Below are 18,306 nucleotides of genomic sequence, written 5' to 3'. Positions count from 1 at the left end.
CTTTCTGCTCTTTATAGCTTGTCCAGCTTAGTACTCTATATAGCTACCGAATCCGCCCTTCTTACAACTCGACTCTGCCAACTCCTCTGTAGCTATCTAGTTCTTACCTCTTCTAAACCCAAACCGACCCTCGATAAAGTGATTAGTATCGTAACCCCAGACGTCGAATTCCAAAACTATATTTACAGTTTCAAGTCCCTGTCGCTATCAGCGTCCGCTTTATCATCCTCGATTCAGTCGCAGCAAACTACTACGCCGAGTTCGAGCGTCCCCGTGGAGGAACAGGTGCAAATATCTTCCTGCGATCATGAACGATCATGACAACAGTGTATTCACAGCAGCACCGGTTTATATTTGAGAAGTTTTGCTAGTAGCAGTTTATCCCTTGATCTTTATTCGTACTCCTTCACCCCAAGAATAGTGATATCGTTTTTTATACTAAGATTATAAAGCCAAGCGCTTTTCTTTCTCGAAAAAAGGGTTTCCACGCGACTGCCCCTGAATAATCGAGTCGGGCAGAATGTTGCCTGATAAGCTAGTCAGAGCTTCCCATCAAGTAATGCAAGATATGTGCGATTCTCTATGTCCTAATCTCGGCCTGCTCAAGCTACCCTGTCCTCCCAACATACCTTTCTCCTCGGCCTCCTGGCTTCCTCCTACCTAGCGTTCGGAAATTACTAGGGCTGGAAGTTATAAGCCTTATAATAGCGCATACGCCGTAAGAATGCAAGGCACTCAATTGTTTTGCGGATAAATCTGAAAATGTGGTTGTACAGTTTGTTTTTCCATGTGACAGGTACTGGTGTCGGATTAGGGGGCTGGTACTAACGATCGGTCTCCAACACACACTTCTCATCCGCCGCCGGGAAATATCCCAGGTTGCTACTCAAAGTGGACATTTTTTCTGTCTCAGTCTTGCATGAAACACTATAATATGCAGGTCAATGCCACCATGAAGTATCTCTGTCGATCCGTACAGTTGGTTCTGAAAAGTCCGTCATTTATATATCCGCATAGTAAAAGGGGAGTAAAAGGAGCGTCCACTGAAAGGTCTCAGGAGATCTCGCTACACAATTGTCATCCGTCGGAACGGTCCATTATACCAACGCTGCGTACTCCCTGCTTGTTTTATTGCCTTTGGCACTCATTGCCGTGCACAACAACTGCGCCGCATTCCGGCTTGCGTGTATGCAACTGGAAATGCGCAGGAGAGTAATGGCATGCGTCGGCGGCATTCCTATAAGAATAGAAGCATGCTACCACTCATGATTCGCTCGGGACCCCATCGATCTGCGATCTCACGAGTTGGTGATTGACCAGGTTGCGTGAACTCTCCGGCCAAGTTGGATATTTGGACCTTGCCGTAAGCATGTAATTGTATTCGTTGGTTGGCTAATATTTGCGCTTTAACTTATTATGTGTCACGTAATAAAAGTCGTCGAGCTCTTAGTACTATAATATAGTTACTTTTTCTAGGAAACTAATAGACTTGCTTTCCTTACCTAGCTTTATAAAACGTGATAACTGCGATAACTTTGCCAATATTTATCCTCTAGCACGACGGATCGAGATACGACTTCTTCCATATACGCGTCGCCATCTCCAAGTTCAATTTGATACGTTGTTTGTTTGGATCAAACCACTCTAATTACTACACATTCACGACGGCAGCGAGCAAGTAAACAAAGCCGCGACCATGGCTTCCTTCTACACCATCTTTACACAGTTCTTCCCTCCAAAAGCATCGTTTACCGAAGATGACATCCCATCTCAAGTCGGAAAGGTCTTTATCGTCACGGGCGGTAGTAGTGGAGTAGGGTTCGAGCTATCTAGAATTCTCTATCAGGCCGGAGGAACAGTATACTGCTTGTCACACCACGAAGGCCGTGGACTTGCTGCCATCGAGAAGATTCGCAGCACAGTCCATATAAGCACCCTAGGCACTCTCCACTTCATCCCCCTCGATCTCGCAGATCTCACCACCATCTCCCCAGCCATTGGAAAATTCCTCGCAGCCGAAACCCGGCTTGATGTCTTGTTTAACAATGCGGGTCGCGCCAGTATGCCCTTGGATTACAAAACCGTCCAAGGCCTGGAACCCCACTTTGGCATCAACTGTGCTGGAACCTGGCTCGTTACTCACCTTCTGGCACCCATCTTAACCGCGACTGCGAAAATCTCCCCGCCAAACAGCGTGCGCATCACCTGGACATCCTCAGTCCTAGTCGATGCCATGGCGCCTAAGGGTGGCGTGGTAATGAAAGAAGTGAGGACCCCTTCCAAGCAACGCCACGAGCATTACTCCGCCTCTAAAACCGGCAATTGGTTCTTGGCCTACGAATGGAATCGTCGCTTTGGTGCGTCGACGGGCGTTGTCAGCCTGGCGTTGAACCCTGGAAGCCTGAAGACGAATACATGGCGAACGACGCCCTGGTACCATTATTGGCCTTATTATTTCATTCTGGGAATGCCGATTGACGGGGTGCGTACGAACCTCTGGACTGCTTTCAATAAGGATATTACAATCGATGATGGGGGGAGGTATGTTATCCCTTGGGGAAGGTGGCATACGACTATGAGGCCAGACATTACGGCAGGCTTGAAAGAAGAAAAGGATGGAGGGACGGGAAGGGCAATTGAGTTTTGGAACTGGTGTGAGGAGGTTACCAAGCCATTCACGGAAACCTAATCTATTTAGGATGGGGTTGGACTGCCCGGAGCTCTCCCTTGTACTGGAGAGTCTTACGAACTTAATTTCCAGTATTGTTAAATCGCGGCCAGGCTAATCGAGACCTATCCTTGGCCAGGTCGACGGCGTTTCTATTACGACAAAGATCAAGCTATATACTACCCGGGTCAAGGCTAAGTAGTTAGTAAAAGTAACTAAAGTTATTAGTATAGAATTCTATATATAATAGAGATATAGTATAAAACAAAATCTTCAATAATTTTCTCTTGCTTCGCCTTCTTTACTTGGAGGTTATCGTCGTAGGCGAGAAACCGGCGTTTCCTCGCCGGACCTATCGTAACAGTACTCTAAAGTAGCGTCGGGCAAACACGACGTGGGCTTGTATTCTACACAGGAGTGGAGAAGAATAATAGGGACGGGTAAAAGTGAATCAGCAGAATAGAAAGACTAGCCGAGAAGAGTACTGGTAGTAGTGAAGGATATATCTGCGCCTTTTAAGGTACACGAAACGGGCTCCCTTCCCTCGGTCAGGGGGGTAGAATTGCAACGCGTTCAGCACGTTAGTAGTATATGACTCGGTTTATTATAGGTATAGTACAAGTACAAGGCCCGGTACGTAAGAGTATATGACAAGTAAGGCAGTGTTTATTTGGGATATACCGATGTAGGTTCAGGGTGGCCGAAGGGAAAAGGAAAGATCTCGCGAGGACGAAAGGGCAGTCTCCTGGATCGATCTTTTATATCATTCAAGATGATATCGCCTATTAGGAAAGACAGTCTAGTAGGACGGCCGCAATATACTCTAATACGTATCTCAACATAGCTGCAACATGCTCGGCACCAGCGAGGATGGTTTCATTCGGCCTAGATGGATGCAGGCTATGGGGATTACACAGTCGTGGTCTTGCCCTATGGATGATATAAGAATTGAAGGCACACATGATGGTCGGCCTTTCGAAATCTTTGCTCGATTTGAGCTATGGAAGGCTCATCGAGATTTCCTAAAAAATGATACTGCCAGTGATACCCACATCAGATCACCTCTGTTAGCAAGAGCTTGGGATTTCCAAGAGCTCTACCTTTCACCCCGGACGATTCACCTTCACTCCTCTGTCAGGCTTCCTGCTTTGGCGGGTCTTGCAAGTCAGTTTCAAGAGCAGACTACTGGGGACTATTTTGCCGACCTGTGGCAGAACGACCTTGTTAGAATGCTATTGTGGTGTCTAAAGGACTCAACAGTGGGTTGTACTAGAAGTCGCCAGTCAGCCGCGCCGTCATGGTCATGGGCGTCGATTGTCGACTATGATGAACTTAATGGCAGAGGCGACAATCCTCCAAGTTACATACTTGTTCAAAGATTTTGCACCAGCTTCAAGCACGATACTAATGCTGAAATACTAAAGGTCGAATATGCGGCAGCCGGTATCAATCCTTTCGGACAAGTTTCAATGGGCACGATCTTGATCCGTGGCACTATAGTATATTCGACAGTTAGTAAGGCGCAGCTTTTGGGGGTCTTGCTTACCACGGCTCGCGTAGCCGGTTTGCTTTATCACGCTCCGTGACCCCTAACGTATAAGTAGAGCACTCCCCGTCCTCTTTCCACGCACACTCTCCCTCCTTCCTCTCTGTCATAGCACGCTTCGCCTGTGCTGCTCTGCCGCTACCCCGCTCTGCCGCTACCCCCGCAAGCACAACCAGCAACCAGCAACCAGCCCTGCCTCCCCTTTCCCGCCAAGCGCCAAGCGCCAACGACGAGCTTGCCGTCCATCTTGGACCCGTCGACCCTCTCCCTCTCATCCCCCTCCTCCAAACACCGATTTCCTCGCAGCCTCGCAGGCCTGTCTTAGTCGGTTCATGTATCAGGAACAGGTGGGGTGCAGGATTTCTAGTACCCCATCAAATAAAGCATAGCCATGCAGTACTGCAGCAAAATATCTGATTTGCACCATTTGCGGTGTGTCCAGCTGTGAGGCCGTTGTTGGCCGAGTCCACCCCTCATGCGATTCCAGAGGTGTAGTGGCCCCCCTGCGCGGACGTGAAGGAGAAGTGATGCAATAAAATAACCCGATGCCTAAAAGCTCTTCGACTCCCGTGTTCCTGGGCCATACTGACTAGGGATTTCATGGCAGTTATGCTGCACTCCCAGTGATAAATGCAGGGGCCCGCTTGGCTAGCAAGCCGGTCTAGGCAATTCACGAGACCAAAAGTCCAAGTGCCGAGTAGTCTAGCAACTCGAGACTACACGGACGGGACTACCGAGGACTACCATGGAGAACGAAGGTTCTACAAAGACTGGGCTTCCTCTCAGGTAGATAGGAGCTTCGTTCTCAACTTCTTTATTCAATTCTTGCCGATTCCTGTAGTCGAGATATTTAGTCGTCAGTTTTCTACATGTTATAGAAGAGTTTTTCTTCGACATGAATTTATCTACCGATCTCTCGTGCTTGGCACCATCGATAGATGCCGTTGTCCAAGTGCATCGTTACTTAGCAAGTAACTATCAGCCGGCAGCCTATTAGTTACGTGCTTGGCATAGCAGCTGTCAGGACTGTCATCCAGTTACCGTTACGTGGAGATGCATTTAAACAATAAGAGTACAGGAATTCAACCAAATTAACCTTATGTATATCAACTCATGGAAGGAGCCTGAAATTGGATAAGAGGTTACTCGAGTCCTCCAGTTTCTTAAATACCTACCTACCTTGGGGAAACAGACAGCGTAAGAGTTTCTGTACGATATAAGTCACTCAACCCTCGATCGTCTAGGAATACAATATACTGGAAAAGTAAAGGCCGCCCCGAAAATGATACACCTCAGACTTTCTCTCACCTACGCGCTGGCACTGGTAGCCGGTGCCTTAGCCGTCCCATCGCAGCAGCTCGACACTCGCCAGCAGCCGTTCAAGTCGACCCCCATCACCGACCATGCCGAGCCATGGGCGATCGCCTTCCTGCCCGACAACCGCATCCTCGTCACCGAGAGACGGGGCAACCTGCGTCTCGTCGACCCGGCCACCAAGTCCAAGGGCACGATCACCGGCGTGCCCACCGTCGCCTACGGCGGTCAGGGCGGTCTCCACGACGTCGCCTTGCACCCTCAATACGCCGAGAATAGCATGGTGTATATCAGCTACGCCGAGAGCGGGAGTGGCGGGGCGGGCGGCGCCGTCGCGCGGGCGAAGCTGACGGTGGACGCCAGCGGCGGCGGCGCGCTGTCCGGCCTCGAGGTCATCTGGCGCCACTCGCAGCGGGCCTCGGGCGGGCTCCAGTTCGCCTGCCGCCTGCTCTTCGGCCCGGACGGCGCGCTGTGGATCTCGTCCGGCGAGATCAACCAGATGTTCCCGGCCCAGTCCATGACCAGCAACCTCGGCAAGGTGATCAAGCTGTACGACAACGGCACCGCCTTCGCGGGGAACCCGTTCGCCAGCCAAGGCGCCGTCCAGGCGCAGATCTGGTCGCTGGGCCACCGCAACCCGCTGGGCATCGACTGGGACGCCCAGGGACGTCTCTGGGAGGTCGAGATGGGGCCCATGGGCGGCGACGAGCTCAACCTGATCCAGTCGGGCGCCAACTACGGCTGGCCGCTCGTGTCCGAGGGCAAACATTACAACGGCACCCTGATCCCCGCCCATAGCACACGCCCCAGTTTCGCGCCGCCCAAGGCCTTCTGGGTCCCCGTCATCTCCCCGGCCGGCTTGATCATCTACAAGGGCGACCTGTTTTCGAGCTGGAAGGGCAATGCCATCATTACCGGTCTTAGCTCGCAATCGATTGTTCGTGTGGCCATTACGGGTGACACGGCGAAGGAGGCTCAGCGCATCTCAATGGGTAAGCGCATGCGCGGTATCCGAGAGGCCAAGGACGGCGCCATTTGGGTGATCGAGGATGGTCCTGCTGGCCGGCTCTTGAAGCTTACCCCGAACTAAACTTGCGTTAGCGAAGGACTTGGGAGGTTTGGGACCATAATGATGCCGATGGCAATAAAATCGAAACCAACCATCCATCTTGACACCCCTAAGAAGTAGGCAAAGCCTACACACGCTGGGCTGTTCGGCGGAATTCCCGGTAGATGTAGTCTGGGATGGTAACGAGGCGCAAATGTATTTTGGATATATCTGGCATGGCCGCATTTGGGTGGTTAGTCACAAGATAGCTAGCTACCTTTACTTGATTTTCAGTATTGACATCGATTCTCTGCTCCTCAATCTTGCTTGCTATGAATCGTGAGATAACTCCACAATGAGTTTGGACTTTCAGCTCCTTTTTAACGAACCCATGGTATCGTTTGCAGTCGTCGAAGCCTGGGATATCCACCATTATCAGGCCATGCATATAACAATCTTGGTTGGCTTTAACATGAGAAATATAGAAACACACCTTTGATTATCTGCTTCCTGTGCCGTACTAGCTAGATAAGTAGTGGCAAAAGAGAATTAACGTAATCCGAGACGAACTAAGCAGGAAAGTCATCTCCTTTGTAGTCAGAAGCACGCGGGCGAACTGGGCCAGGTCCTCGACATACATCGTGGCACTCTCCCGCTTAGAGTTATTAAGCTTCTTCTTAAGGGCAATAACCTTGAGAGACTAGGATCCGTTAGCAGAGACGCGTTCTACTAATAGAAGAGGAGGCTAGGTGGAGAGGAGTGGAGAGTAGGTGGATAAAAGGTGCAGAGGACTCGGGATAGAGTAAGCGGGCGAATATAATCGTTAAATATATCTTCGGGATCGTGTAGGCCCTAAGGGCGCCGTTTCTGGCTTCGTAGTAACTATTAGAAAACGGGGTTCTCGATTCGGGTTCAGGAAGACAGTGACGACGAAGTGGTCCTTGTCGCGTAAGAGCCTAATAAATAAGCGGTGCCTAGTATAAACAGTACGTGCTGTAGAGAGCAGAGGGTGCGTGGTTAGCCGAGAACTAGTTAGTAGACCCTTAAAAACAGCGGTCCAAACCCCCGGGCCTCGCTAACTGTTATACTGTGTAATAGAGAAAACGATACTATTATCGTTATTTATTAAAACTTTACACTTGATATTTCACTTAGCGAAGATAATAAGATCTTTGACGGAGATAGTATTTATTATTTACTTCTAAGTATAAGTGAGATCTAACAGAGCGAGAGAATAAAGCTTCCTAGAATTATAGTACTTTGCTTGGTGCTCAAACTGGCCAACAATCGACCGGGTGCATTTGAACGAATTAGTGTTATGATATGCGATCGAGACAGTGTAAATTTTCAGCATGGGAAAGACTGTGTTGTTGAATTGGTTTGACATGAAAACTCTGTCTATTCTATTCCCAGGCTAACGGCATAGCTCTTATGTTGAAGAATAGAACGGGAACCGACGTATTTTGCATATAAAGGATCTACTAAATATATCTTCGAGTTCTGAACCATAATGTTAACCTGTAACGAAATTTAGTAGTATCACTAAATTATCCTTAAGATCGTAAACTGGTTATTTATCTCCAATTCAAGCTCATGAAGCTCATGACGAAGAGTCATCTTCTTCCAACGTTCAACTTAAAGTCTCTATACGTCACAAGCGATGGTTTTACCATGCCACAGAGTCACAGGACTCATGTCAGAGGCCACCTAGTATAGCGAACTCCAGTTTTGCAGGCGGAAGGAGCAGTTGCAACTTAGCGGTCGGAGCCCAGCAACAATGGAGTCGGTCATTTTAATAAGTCTAGTACAATATTGATGCACATCTATGTCGAATTTAATAAATTAAAAGTTACCATTGCCACTTAATAATATTATAAACCCCCACACAACCACACACCCAGACTACCTAACTATCCAAAGGGAATCGATCAATAAATTTAAATACTTTCAAGCCATCCTTAAAGTCCGCTACAAATTTCTCGACATCGCTAGCTTGCTGATATATACCAGGCAGTGTATTAACTCCCGCAACCTTCAACGCAGAAACGCTAGAGCCAAGCGCGCCAACAGGCTTACCCCATCTATAGCCATCCGCGAGGATCTGAGCCGGGCGTCTCGTGGGGAACAACGGCGATGAGCTGTTAGCGGCAAAGAGACTCTCTGCACCTGTAGCCACGATAATGCCGTCAAATACCGATGCATCTGCAGCGCTGTATGTGAGGCTAGTTCCATTAGATAACCGCTCGCCGACAACGGCTACGTTTACACCTGCTGGAGCGAAGGCTTTAGCCAACGCTGCGGCTTGGGCGACAGAGTCAGGCTTGTTAATGCTGGCGAGGATAGCCACATTAAGAGTTGCAATCGTAGGAAGGCTGTTGTTGAAAACAGTAACAAATTTGGTGCTATTGTTGTTGTAGAATGTCGGGTCAGGGGCTGGGGCAGTCATACCCAGGGCTTCAGCAACACGTTTGGCGAGGTCGTTACTGACGCGATTGAGCTGGATGAGCACGTTCGATTTAACCACGTCTGACTTTAGATGGGATGTTTCGAACCGCATCGCGTTGACAAGGAATTGCTGTTCTACCGGAATGAGGGAGTTGAAGAACAAACGGGGCTGTGACCAGACATCGGCGAAGGTGGGAGATGTTGAACGAACGAGGTTTCCTGTGACACTTCGACCAGGGGTGGTGAAGAAGCCGTTACCGGCAGTTTGGTTGGCTTGTTTGGGGTTGGCGCCATTCAATGTGTTGGGAGAGTATGCTGCGGTATTCAGATGAATGAAGTTTTGTCCAGCACCGTCTCTGTTGTTGTTATGAACCGGAGTACGAGGACGATTGATTGGAAGTTGCTCAAAATTTGGCCCGCCGTGACGGTTCAATTGAGTGTCAAGATACGAAAAGACACGGCCTTGAAGAAGAGGGTCGTCGGTAAAGTCAACCCCTCGGACAATGTGACCAGGTTGAAACTGTGGGATATTAGTGTGAGGGCCGTTCTGTTATGCCAGATAAGCTTACCATAACTTGCTCCGTCTCTGCAAAATAATTTCTAGGATTCGTGTCCAGCTTCATTTTCCCAAGCATTGTCACTGGGACAAGCTCTTCGGGGATGAACTTCGTCGGATCCAGAAGATCAAACCCGAAAGACAGTGCATCTTTTTCATCCACAATTTGTACACCAAGTTCCCATTCTGGACCATTTCCGGAAGCAATTGCATCCCAAAGATCTTGCCTATGGAAATCGGAATTCTTTCCAGCAAGAACTTGAGCCTCTTCCCAGACCAAGCTTGCTTTACCCTGTTTCGACTTCCACAAGAATTTCACAAATTTTGAGGCGCCATCCTGGGTAACAAATCGGTAAGTGTGGACGCCAAAACCATCCATGTGCCTGAATGACCTGGGAATACCATTTCCAGCCATTGCCCAGAATAAAGTATTCAAGCAACTAGGCTGCTGACTAAAAAAGTCCCATGCCGAATCATGGGCTGTTGCTCCCTGAGGGATTTCATTATCTGGACTTGGCTTGACTGCATGGATTAGGTCTGGAAACAGAATCGCATCTTGGATAAAGAAAACGGGGATATTATTGCCGACAATATCTGCCGCATATACAAATTAGTCAAATCCCCGAATATCCTAGTTGATATGCTCACCAAAGTTGCCCTCGTCAGTGTAGAATCTAGTAGCAAACCCACGTACATCTCTGGCGGTGTCTGCGCTCCCCCTGCTTCCAGCAACAGTTGAAAATCGCACGAAGACAGGAGTTTGTTTTCCTGCAGAATTTAGGAATGAAGCCGCGGTGATATTGCTGTAATCGCCATAGCTGGTAAATGTTCCATGGGCACCTAGTTTCGTCAGATAGATGCCGTACAAGGTCTGAAGGGGTAGTTACCAGCACCACGCGCATGAACAGCGCGCTCGGGGACCTGTTAGTGGTTAAGTATATCTCCATATGATCTCAGTCTACATGGATGACGTACTCGCTCATGGTCAAAATGAGTAATCTTCTGGCGGAAAATGAAGTCTTCAAGCAAGGTTGGCCCTCTCTCGCCAGCCTTCAGGCTGTTGCTATCCTGAATCGGGCCACCAGCATCAGTCGTGATGAATGCATTAGAATCAGCCAGCGTAAATTGATTCAGGAACTGTTTATTGTCGCGCTCATGTATAGCAGAGTCTGAAGTATCCGTTCGTTCTTTGATAGCAGGAGCTGCATCCATATATGGGCATGCTGCACTGGCCAACCCCAAGAGGGCAAATGAAACCCACGTTTGGCGCATCTTGAGCTACCTTTTCATAGACGATCAAAGAGGCTGTGACACAGAAACACGCGAAGAAATTGTACGCCGATAAACTTGATCAGCAACCTCAAAGATGGTAACAGTAAAGCAGAGCGAAAGAGAGCATCTTTATAACCTTGTGGTGCACAAAGGCGGTCCGAGGAGCTACAGCATACATAGTCCAATGAGAGGAAATATCCCTCCACGGTCTACCCTACCAAAAGAACCAGATTACAATTCTACAGTAGGTAGTAGTAGATGATAATCCTATCGGAACCGTCGGTTTGCAGGCTCTGCAGCTACAAGGGTAGATGAGATACACAATGAATAACATGACGGCAAATGCTACACAGAGCGATTTCCTGTGCAGGTGCCCAGCCCAACCCAGCCCATGTTTCGCCGCATTTATTTTCGTCCACCAAAACAGATATACCAAGGGTCTTTAAATTGCTGGGCTATTCCAGATAAACGATTTCCGTCAATGATGTCGGTGCATGTTTGCTGGGGAACGTGCATGTGCACACCACCTGTCACACCTAAGACACCTAGACACCTATGGACCGCACAAGCTCCATTATGGTGGTACAGGGAGTGGAACACAACAGTTACAATGAAAGTGGAGGGGTAAAAATATGATTCCAAGCTTCAACTGCTAGGTATCGAGATTTCTGAGTAATGCTGATAGCTCCATCCTTGTTTAACTCACTCACCTGGCTTGTTGAAGGTGGGTAAGCTGCTTCGGGGATTACTGCCGCGCAGTACCCCACTCACGTGGGTAAGAGTACTGTTGTTGTTACGAGGGACGGTGCCGATCATTTGGAATCAGATTGGTCTTACCGAGTACACACTACTAATTGAGAGGTGTTCTGGCTTTTGAGTTCCCGGGCTTGGGTGACTTAATGGCGAGGAGAACATGGTGGAGCATCCAGCTGCGTTAGTAAGCAAGCCGGCAGGAATATGCCCAAAGCACGCAACACAATGAATAATCAGTTATTGGAGGTCGAGAGAGTCCGGGGAAGACGGGGTGGACGCTGGTCGTTGATGAGTCGGGTTAATGCACCGATGGACGATCGTGCCAAGCCGGCAGCAGCCTTCGAATGGGTAGTTCCGAGCCGGTAGGGGAGTTATTAGATGCCGCGCGTTGTATCAGAGCACTACGAAGTACTCGAGTGCGATACGCTGGCGCTAGATTCAGTAGTGGACGGACTGCCGATTCTAGTCTCTAATAAAAGAAGCCCAAGACCGGTTGATCCTCGGAATATAACACTCAATAAAGAGTTGTCGATATCGATTGCCTTATTAGTTATGCAGGAACGGCATTTGGATGCACATGGTCCTACTCCCCAATACTCCTGGGCTGAGCGTGGGGGGCGAAGTCCTGGGTGTAAAATTGGCGGCACTGTTCTAATTGGTGTCATATCCAATTGTATCAGTCTCATACTAATTGGCCAGCAGATGAACTGGTTTGCCGCCCATGGTAGTGGAACTCGCCATGGGTGTAGCTGCTTTCCAACAGGGCCGGCTGAATATTTTCGGTCACTTGCGGTGCATCGATCAGATATCGAAACGTGGGATTATGTATGAGAAGGTGCAACCGGTAACATGCTTTGTTTGCCGATCTCCGAATCTCCATTGGCCCGTCCAGGGAAACGGCAAACCACCGCTGTCGTATTACAGTATTGGCATGCATTGTCTAAGGGTTGCCGACAACATAGACACGCCATTACGGCGACAACTCGGAGGCTGGGAGGTGGTGGCTCACGGGATGAAGGTAGTACAAAGTACTCGAGTACATGCGACTATGAAATCCCCTCGACGAGACCTAGCAATTAGTAGCCACTCCCAGCGTGTCACTGGTCAGCCCGAGCGCGCTACAGTCATGTTATTAAGAATGCACCGGAAGCTGGACACCGATCATTCGGCAATTAGGGGCTTCCTTCGAAACTAAACTCGCTATCAACAGAGCTTTCCAGTGGATTGGATAGATAGAGCCAGTCTGGATGGCGTGTGCCGCGGTAATATTGTGTCTCCATAGTAGTACATACGCTGAAGTACACCGGCCTGAGTCAACAGGACCTCGCATCTAGCGTGGAGGCCGTTTCTATGATGTTATGCCTTGATGGGTTGTTTATGTTGGAGGATGAGGAGGTGAGCTGAGGTGAGCTGCAGACTCAATGGCGGCTGACTGCTCCGAGTCTCTATCCGGGGTTGGAAATATTGCAACAATTGACGTAAAAATCGCCATCTCGGGAGGAAGTCGACTGAGATACTGCTATAGCTCGGATGGTCAGCCAAACCCCAAATTCATCGCTATCGCTGTCGTTGTCATCAGAGGGAGGGATCCAGCGGGCACTCACGATGTGTTCGCACGGCACAGTACTTTGTAGTTATGAACACGGGTCCACAACCGCCCCCGTCCATGCCGACAAAGGGGTCAAGATCTCCCGGACGGAGGTCCTTAGAGGGCATCAGGCCACCGCGGAGCGGCATGTGCTTTTGTATTTCTGTGGTTCTGTGTTTCTGCAGACATCGAACTTGTGGCAGAAACACTCGGCAAAGAAAGCGGTGAACCTGTCGGGTTCCACTCCTTCCCACTTCATAAGGGAGAAACCGGAATGCTTCTTTACCCTCTAATAGCTGGAGACACAAGTGATTACTTTCGGCCTATCTATATGTTCTTTTGGTCTAACTAGACAGTCGAGCTGGGTACTCTAAGGGCAAACCCCCAAGGAGAGTTGAGCTTGCACACCCGCAAAATCCCTCAAGACACATTGCAACACCGTGCTGCGTTGTCTTATTTTAATTTCTTTATTCTTTTATGGTTCTATTCAAGACTATATACTTGTGCGATTACCTCGGGGAGAACCGCCTTTGGAGCGGCTTACTACCCTACCTTGAGGTAGCCCGGAGTCCGGACGCGGGTCGCCTGCCCCCAAGCAAATCCATCTTCGCTCCAGAGAAGTCTCTTTGGAAGATATAGATTTCTAGCAACCTCTGGTTCCTGGCTGGTTTGGGAATTGTTGCCTGTTTATTTGAAGCCGTTGTCGCCATCGGAGGGGGTTATCTACGGGCTTGTGACTCGAGTCGAGGTGTGGGTTAGTTTTTCTTCCCAGTCCTACTCCTTTGCGTTTGTGATTCTACCTCTATTTCCCGGAATCTCTTCCACCTTGGCTATGCAGCTTCCCGATTGGAACAATAGAGTGTGGCTGCCTTTCATAACCATAAGCTTGAACCCTAGGTAATCAGAGCGGGAAACACAATTCCAAAGCTCTGAGTGCAGTAGCCTAGGAAGCATTCGCTCATAACTGACGCCGAACCTTGCATCCACTTCTGTCCTCCGACTTTGAGGACTCTGAAGCCGGAATGCATCAAATGTTTCTTAGATATGTATAACTTCCCTAGGGTGGTCATACTGCAACGAACATGTCGCTTGGCAGAACCGTCTAGCAGAGCTAGAAGTGGTGAGCGGTCGTAACGCAACGAAACCAATATCGCCGGGCAGAATCAGATGGCAGAACTAGAAGTGGTGAGCGGTCGAAACGCAACAAAATCATGCCGCCTGGTAGAATAGCCCTTAGAGAACTAAAAGTGGTGAGCGGTCGTAACGCAACGAAACTAACATTTTACTTATATAGTAGAACTAGAATAGCTCTGGTAGAAGCCAAAAGTGGTGAGCGGTCATAATGCAACGAAGCCAGAACCGCCTGGCAGAATCAAGTGGCAGAACTAAGGTAATAATGGTGGTGAGCGGTCGTGATGCAACGAAATTAGTACCGCCTGGCAGTATAAAAGACGATGAGCGATCGTAATGTAATGAAATCAGCACAGCTCTACACATCTCTAGCTCCAGCTCAAGAACACCACAGCAATGCCTATGCTGCGAATATATGCCCTGTTGTCCTTGCTTTATCACTGTTCAATAGTTCTCTTGACCTTCCCAAATTTAGTAGGTCATCACTCCCTCGGGGGCTTCGGCCAAGGAGATTGGACACATCACTAACACTACTGGGCTTCCGGGGGACAGCAAAACGAGATGCAGAAAAAGGGGTTGGGGTGTCGACACATTTTCGGTGATTTCCTCTGCGTGGCTCGAAGGAGCCGATGGCTCTAGGACATCCGCTCAATATAAAGCAGCTAAGTTACAGGAGATTGATAGCGCGAGTTGTATCCAAGCTCATAAAAAAAATTTGTATATATCTCTACCAACCTGCAGATAGTTTCCCAAGAGCCATAACCAGTATGTGCTACAGCCTGAGATAAGCATCTCAATAGATAAATAGTTCAAACCTTTATGCTCCACTCCCGCCTCTTTTCACGCTCTCACCCCCTGTCCCCGCAACATTATCTGCCTTCCGCCCCCTCAAAACCTCAACTATAGCCTTAATCGCATCTTCCTCTGAAAAGCAAAGTTTCTCAATCCCACAACTCATCATGAGATTGTCCACCAGCCCTACGTCATCATCACAAAACTCTTCAACAAACATCCCCGCTCCTTTATCCTCCCTTAACATACCATCCTTCCCCCTCTCCAAAGCGTCGTCCCCTGCCCACTTCTTTACCTTTTCAGGATACGATTTTCCCCCATCGAGCGTATAGCCCACAACGACTTTCCCTAACGCGGCGCCAGCTCCCATCTCATATGCCGTACCGACATCCATTGAAGGGCCCCGGAAGGGGGTCATATTCGCCAAGATGGCGTCACTTCGCCCGATAAGCTCCATATTTGCAGCGCGGATGGCATGGGCGTGGGATATGCTGCCTGCTACATGATCCGTGAGTTCGTTGTCCAGAGGAAAGAGGCCAACGGCGCCATGAGCGATGCACAGGGCTTTGAGTTCTGCGCCACGGGCATGAGCGTTGGGGAGAAATACGTCGGGACCCGCGAGATATATCTTCATTTTATTATATCTGGTCCGGACTTAGGCTTTGCCTTAGGAATGTTGACAAGCTGTGACTTGGGATGTTGGTGGGTTGCTGAGTGTTGAACCCCTCTTTTATTGGGAAGGAATATGAGGCAAATATGATGCGCCGTAGTTAAAATGATCGGGCAGTATGTATTTTTCTTTTGGGCATGTAAAATATCACTACCGTTCTCTAGATCCAAAGCGGGCAGGGTATATAATACTAATATACTTGTAAACCTATTCTCAAACGAAGCTGATGATGAGATGCCGCCAAGAATGGGGTTCATCTTAGCTAGTTAGCCAATCAGATAAGAGGTCAAATTTCCCCGCTCTTATAAGGTTAAAATAATAATGTGTTGCCAACAAAAAGTAATAATTGGCATTGTGAATGCATGCCAGCTTCCAGTCTTGGGCATTGCTAAACCACCTCATTTCTCGTGATGTGCGTGGTCGGTAAGCAATTATGAAATGCCCCCCAATTTCACACTTTAAAGCAATTGACTAAGTGCACTTTCCTAACCACACCGTAGCTTTTGCCATCAATTCATAACGATAAGGGTGGCATCAAGCCACTAAAGTTTGGCAATGGAAGCCTTGCCATCGGCAACCGAATACCAATCCTCAATCTCTTGAGCGTATAATGCAATGGTCTTGTGTCTCATCATGGACCCCTTTGCGGTGAAACGAAATGGCTTCTCTGCATTGGCAAGAAAGAACATATCCTCAGACATATGTGCATAAGGCGGGGCAATCTTGTTAGCTGCTACAGCGCAGGGCCAAATATCCTTCATGAATGAATCTCGATTGTATTCTGGGCCTAATTCCTCGAAAACCTGACGTTTGAATTGTATGATAGCCGCCGGGGCAAGTTTGCCCTGTCCAATGATCACGGCGGCCTCCACGTAGTTGTGTTGACGCAGCACGGCTTCCATGGATGTAGGATTGAAGGATTTTCCGTCCGAAAGAACGATCAAATCATCCGCTCTACCAATATATAGCCATAAGTTTGGCTTCGATGGATGTTTTGCGTAAAGGTCGTTGACCCGGTATTCTTCAGCATCAGGAAAAGTCCAGAATGTGGAGTGATATGGGTCGGTGGCTGGATCACGCACGATAACTTGTTCGTAGAGGTCTGGATCACCATCTGTGGGGCGCATTTGGATACCGGGGAGATCGGGAGAGTAGTAGAAGTACTCCCAATCCTCTGGGTCCTTCAGATAGGTGGGCAGGACACTCAACTCCGTGGACCCAATCATGTTGATGAGTTTGGTCTTTTGCCATATGCGATTGCCCGTTTCACGAGGCAGAGGAGCTTTGCGGCATGTGTTATTAACTATGACTTGAAATTTTAGTTGCTACATTAGAATAAAATGGACTTACCTCCCCCATATACAACAAAATCCACTTTCTCGAGTTTGGAACGGGAATAATCCGACTTAACAACGACTTCAATAATGAATGGTGTGAGAAGTACCATGTCGAAATGGATGTGATCTATCATCTCCTCCACAAGAGTTGTGCTCAAGGGACGGCCAGAAGGAGCCCAGATAGAATGGGTGTTCGAGAATGTAGGGATGATGAGGTTGCCGATCAAGCCTCCACCCTGTTTAATATAAGCTTTTGCAAATAAATATATCATCTTGCCGTGTCCCACGCAAAACAAGGCTTTCATCGATGCACTTACATGAAATGCTGGAAGTGGGGACCAAAGTCTCCTATTTTTAAAGACGGTAAAGGAGGGAGCACGGCCATTTGACTTTGGAACTGAATGAGCCCTATCAACAGCAGACACCCACCCATGTCTCACAACCACCAGCTTAGGTACGGAAGTCGTACCGGAGGTGGTCAATAAAACCAAGGGGTCCATTTCGGCTTCATCGTATGTCTTGGTGAATGTATATGCCACTGGCTCCGGACCGCCGATGTCTAACATTTCCTTCAGCGTAGGGACGCGAACGATAGGTATGCCATGCTTGTCAATTTGGTCAGGATTGATTGGGTGGCCTTCAGCAAAAATCATGGCTTTGCATTCAGCCTTCTTCAAGAGATTTAGTTGATCTTCAAGCTTGTTCTGAAAGGATGACAAAATTGTCTATTTCTCAATTTAGCTTAAAAACTCCATCTATTCCTACTTGCCATTATAGAGGGAGAATATACCTTAAATCCCATCTTGCAAGCTGCGAGGGTCATGATGGAATACCCTAGATCAGGCGGGCCATTGTATGACACCGTCTCAAATGACGAACTTTTGCCACCAAATTCATGATCGAACCAGGCTGACATTCGGTTAATCGCATTTGCAAAGTCACGGTAGGTGACGTCCATGAATCCATCACGAAGTGATTCCGAGATTGGGATTGTGGCAAAGATTCTAGACGGATCATACGTAGAGATCTCGTCTATCACCACCGGAAGGAGGCGACGGCCGATCTTGGACTCTGACGGTAGAGTGGTCATGATGGCTAAGTGCGTGAAACGGTATGATAACCGACCAGGATAAAAAGGCAAGTGATACCTTGAACCTGTCTTGGATTCTGTGGTAGGACGGTTGTA

General features: G+C 48.6%; 6 protein-coding genes across 6 annotated transcripts; 3 read left to right on the top strand and 3 right to left on the bottom strand.

The window, feature by feature from the left end:
• Window positions 1-1,696: 1,696 nt before the first annotated feature.
• On the top strand, window positions 1,697-2,689 carry BP5553_02310 (uncharacterized protein; the record flags this gene model as incomplete). Its single annotated transcript, XM_032010933.1, has 1 exon — window positions 1,697-2,689. The coding sequence occupies one exon, from the start codon at window positions 1,697-1,699 to the stop codon at window positions 2,687-2,689; it is 993 nt and encodes a 330-aa protein (XP_031874987.1).
• An 830-nt stretch (window positions 2,690-3,519) lies between these two features.
• Window positions 3,520-4,254, top strand: BP5553_02309 (uncharacterized protein; the record flags this gene model as incomplete). The annotated part of the gene is made up of 1 exon (XM_032010932.1): window positions 3,520-4,254. The coding sequence occupies one exon, from the start codon at window positions 3,520-3,522 to the stop codon at window positions 4,252-4,254; it is 735 nt and encodes a 244-aa protein (XP_031874986.1).
• Window positions 4,255-5,496: 1,242 nt separating this feature from the next.
• On the top strand, window positions 5,497-6,618 carry BP5553_02308 (putative dehydrogenase protein; the record flags this gene model as incomplete). The annotated part of the gene is made up of 1 exon (XM_032010931.1): window positions 5,497-6,618. One exon carries the CDS (start codon window positions 5,497-5,499, stop codon window positions 6,616-6,618), a length of 1,122 nt encoding a protein of 373 aa, XP_031874985.1.
• Window positions 6,619-7,974: 1,356 nt separating this feature from the next.
• BP5553_02307 (Catalase-domain-containing protein) lies at window positions 7,975-10,849 on the bottom strand (the record flags this gene model as incomplete). Its single annotated transcript, XM_032010930.1, has 6 exons — window positions 7,975-8,094; window positions 8,522-9,541; window positions 9,591-10,171; window positions 10,226-10,417; window positions 10,465-10,498; window positions 10,553-10,849. The coding sequence occupies 6 exons, from the start codon at window positions 10,847-10,849 to the stop codon at window positions 7,975-7,977; spliced, it is 2,244 nt and encodes a 747-aa protein (XP_031874984.1).
• Window positions 10,850-15,138: 4,289 nt separating this feature from the next.
• Window positions 15,139-15,747, bottom strand: BP5553_02306 (Uncharacterized protein; the record flags this gene model as incomplete). Its single annotated transcript, XM_032010929.1, has 1 exon — window positions 15,139-15,747. One exon carries the CDS (start codon window positions 15,745-15,747, stop codon window positions 15,139-15,141), a length of 609 nt encoding a protein of 202 aa, XP_031874983.1.
• Window positions 15,748-16,325: 578 nt separating this feature from the next.
• Window positions 16,326-18,210, bottom strand: BP5553_02305 (uncharacterized protein; the record flags this gene model as incomplete). Its single annotated transcript, XM_032010928.1, has 4 exons — window positions 16,326-17,086; window positions 17,134-17,356; window positions 17,438-17,845; window positions 17,911-18,210. The coding sequence occupies 4 exons, from the start codon at window positions 18,208-18,210 to the stop codon at window positions 16,326-16,328; spliced, it is 1,692 nt and encodes a 563-aa protein (XP_031874982.1).
• Between the last annotated feature and the right edge of the window lie 96 nt (window positions 18,211-18,306).

This window comes from Venustampulla echinocandica, assembly GCF_003357145.1.
Source record: "Venustampulla echinocandica strain BP 5553 chromosome Unknown scaffold_0, whole genome shotgun sequence".
NCBI classification, from domain to species: Eukaryota; Fungi; Ascomycota; class Leotiomycetes; order Helotiales; family Pleuroascaceae; genus Venustampulla; species Venustampulla echinocandica.
The sequence above is the reverse complement of the archived record's forward strand: the minus strand, read 5'-3'. Positions and strand labels throughout refer to the sequence as shown.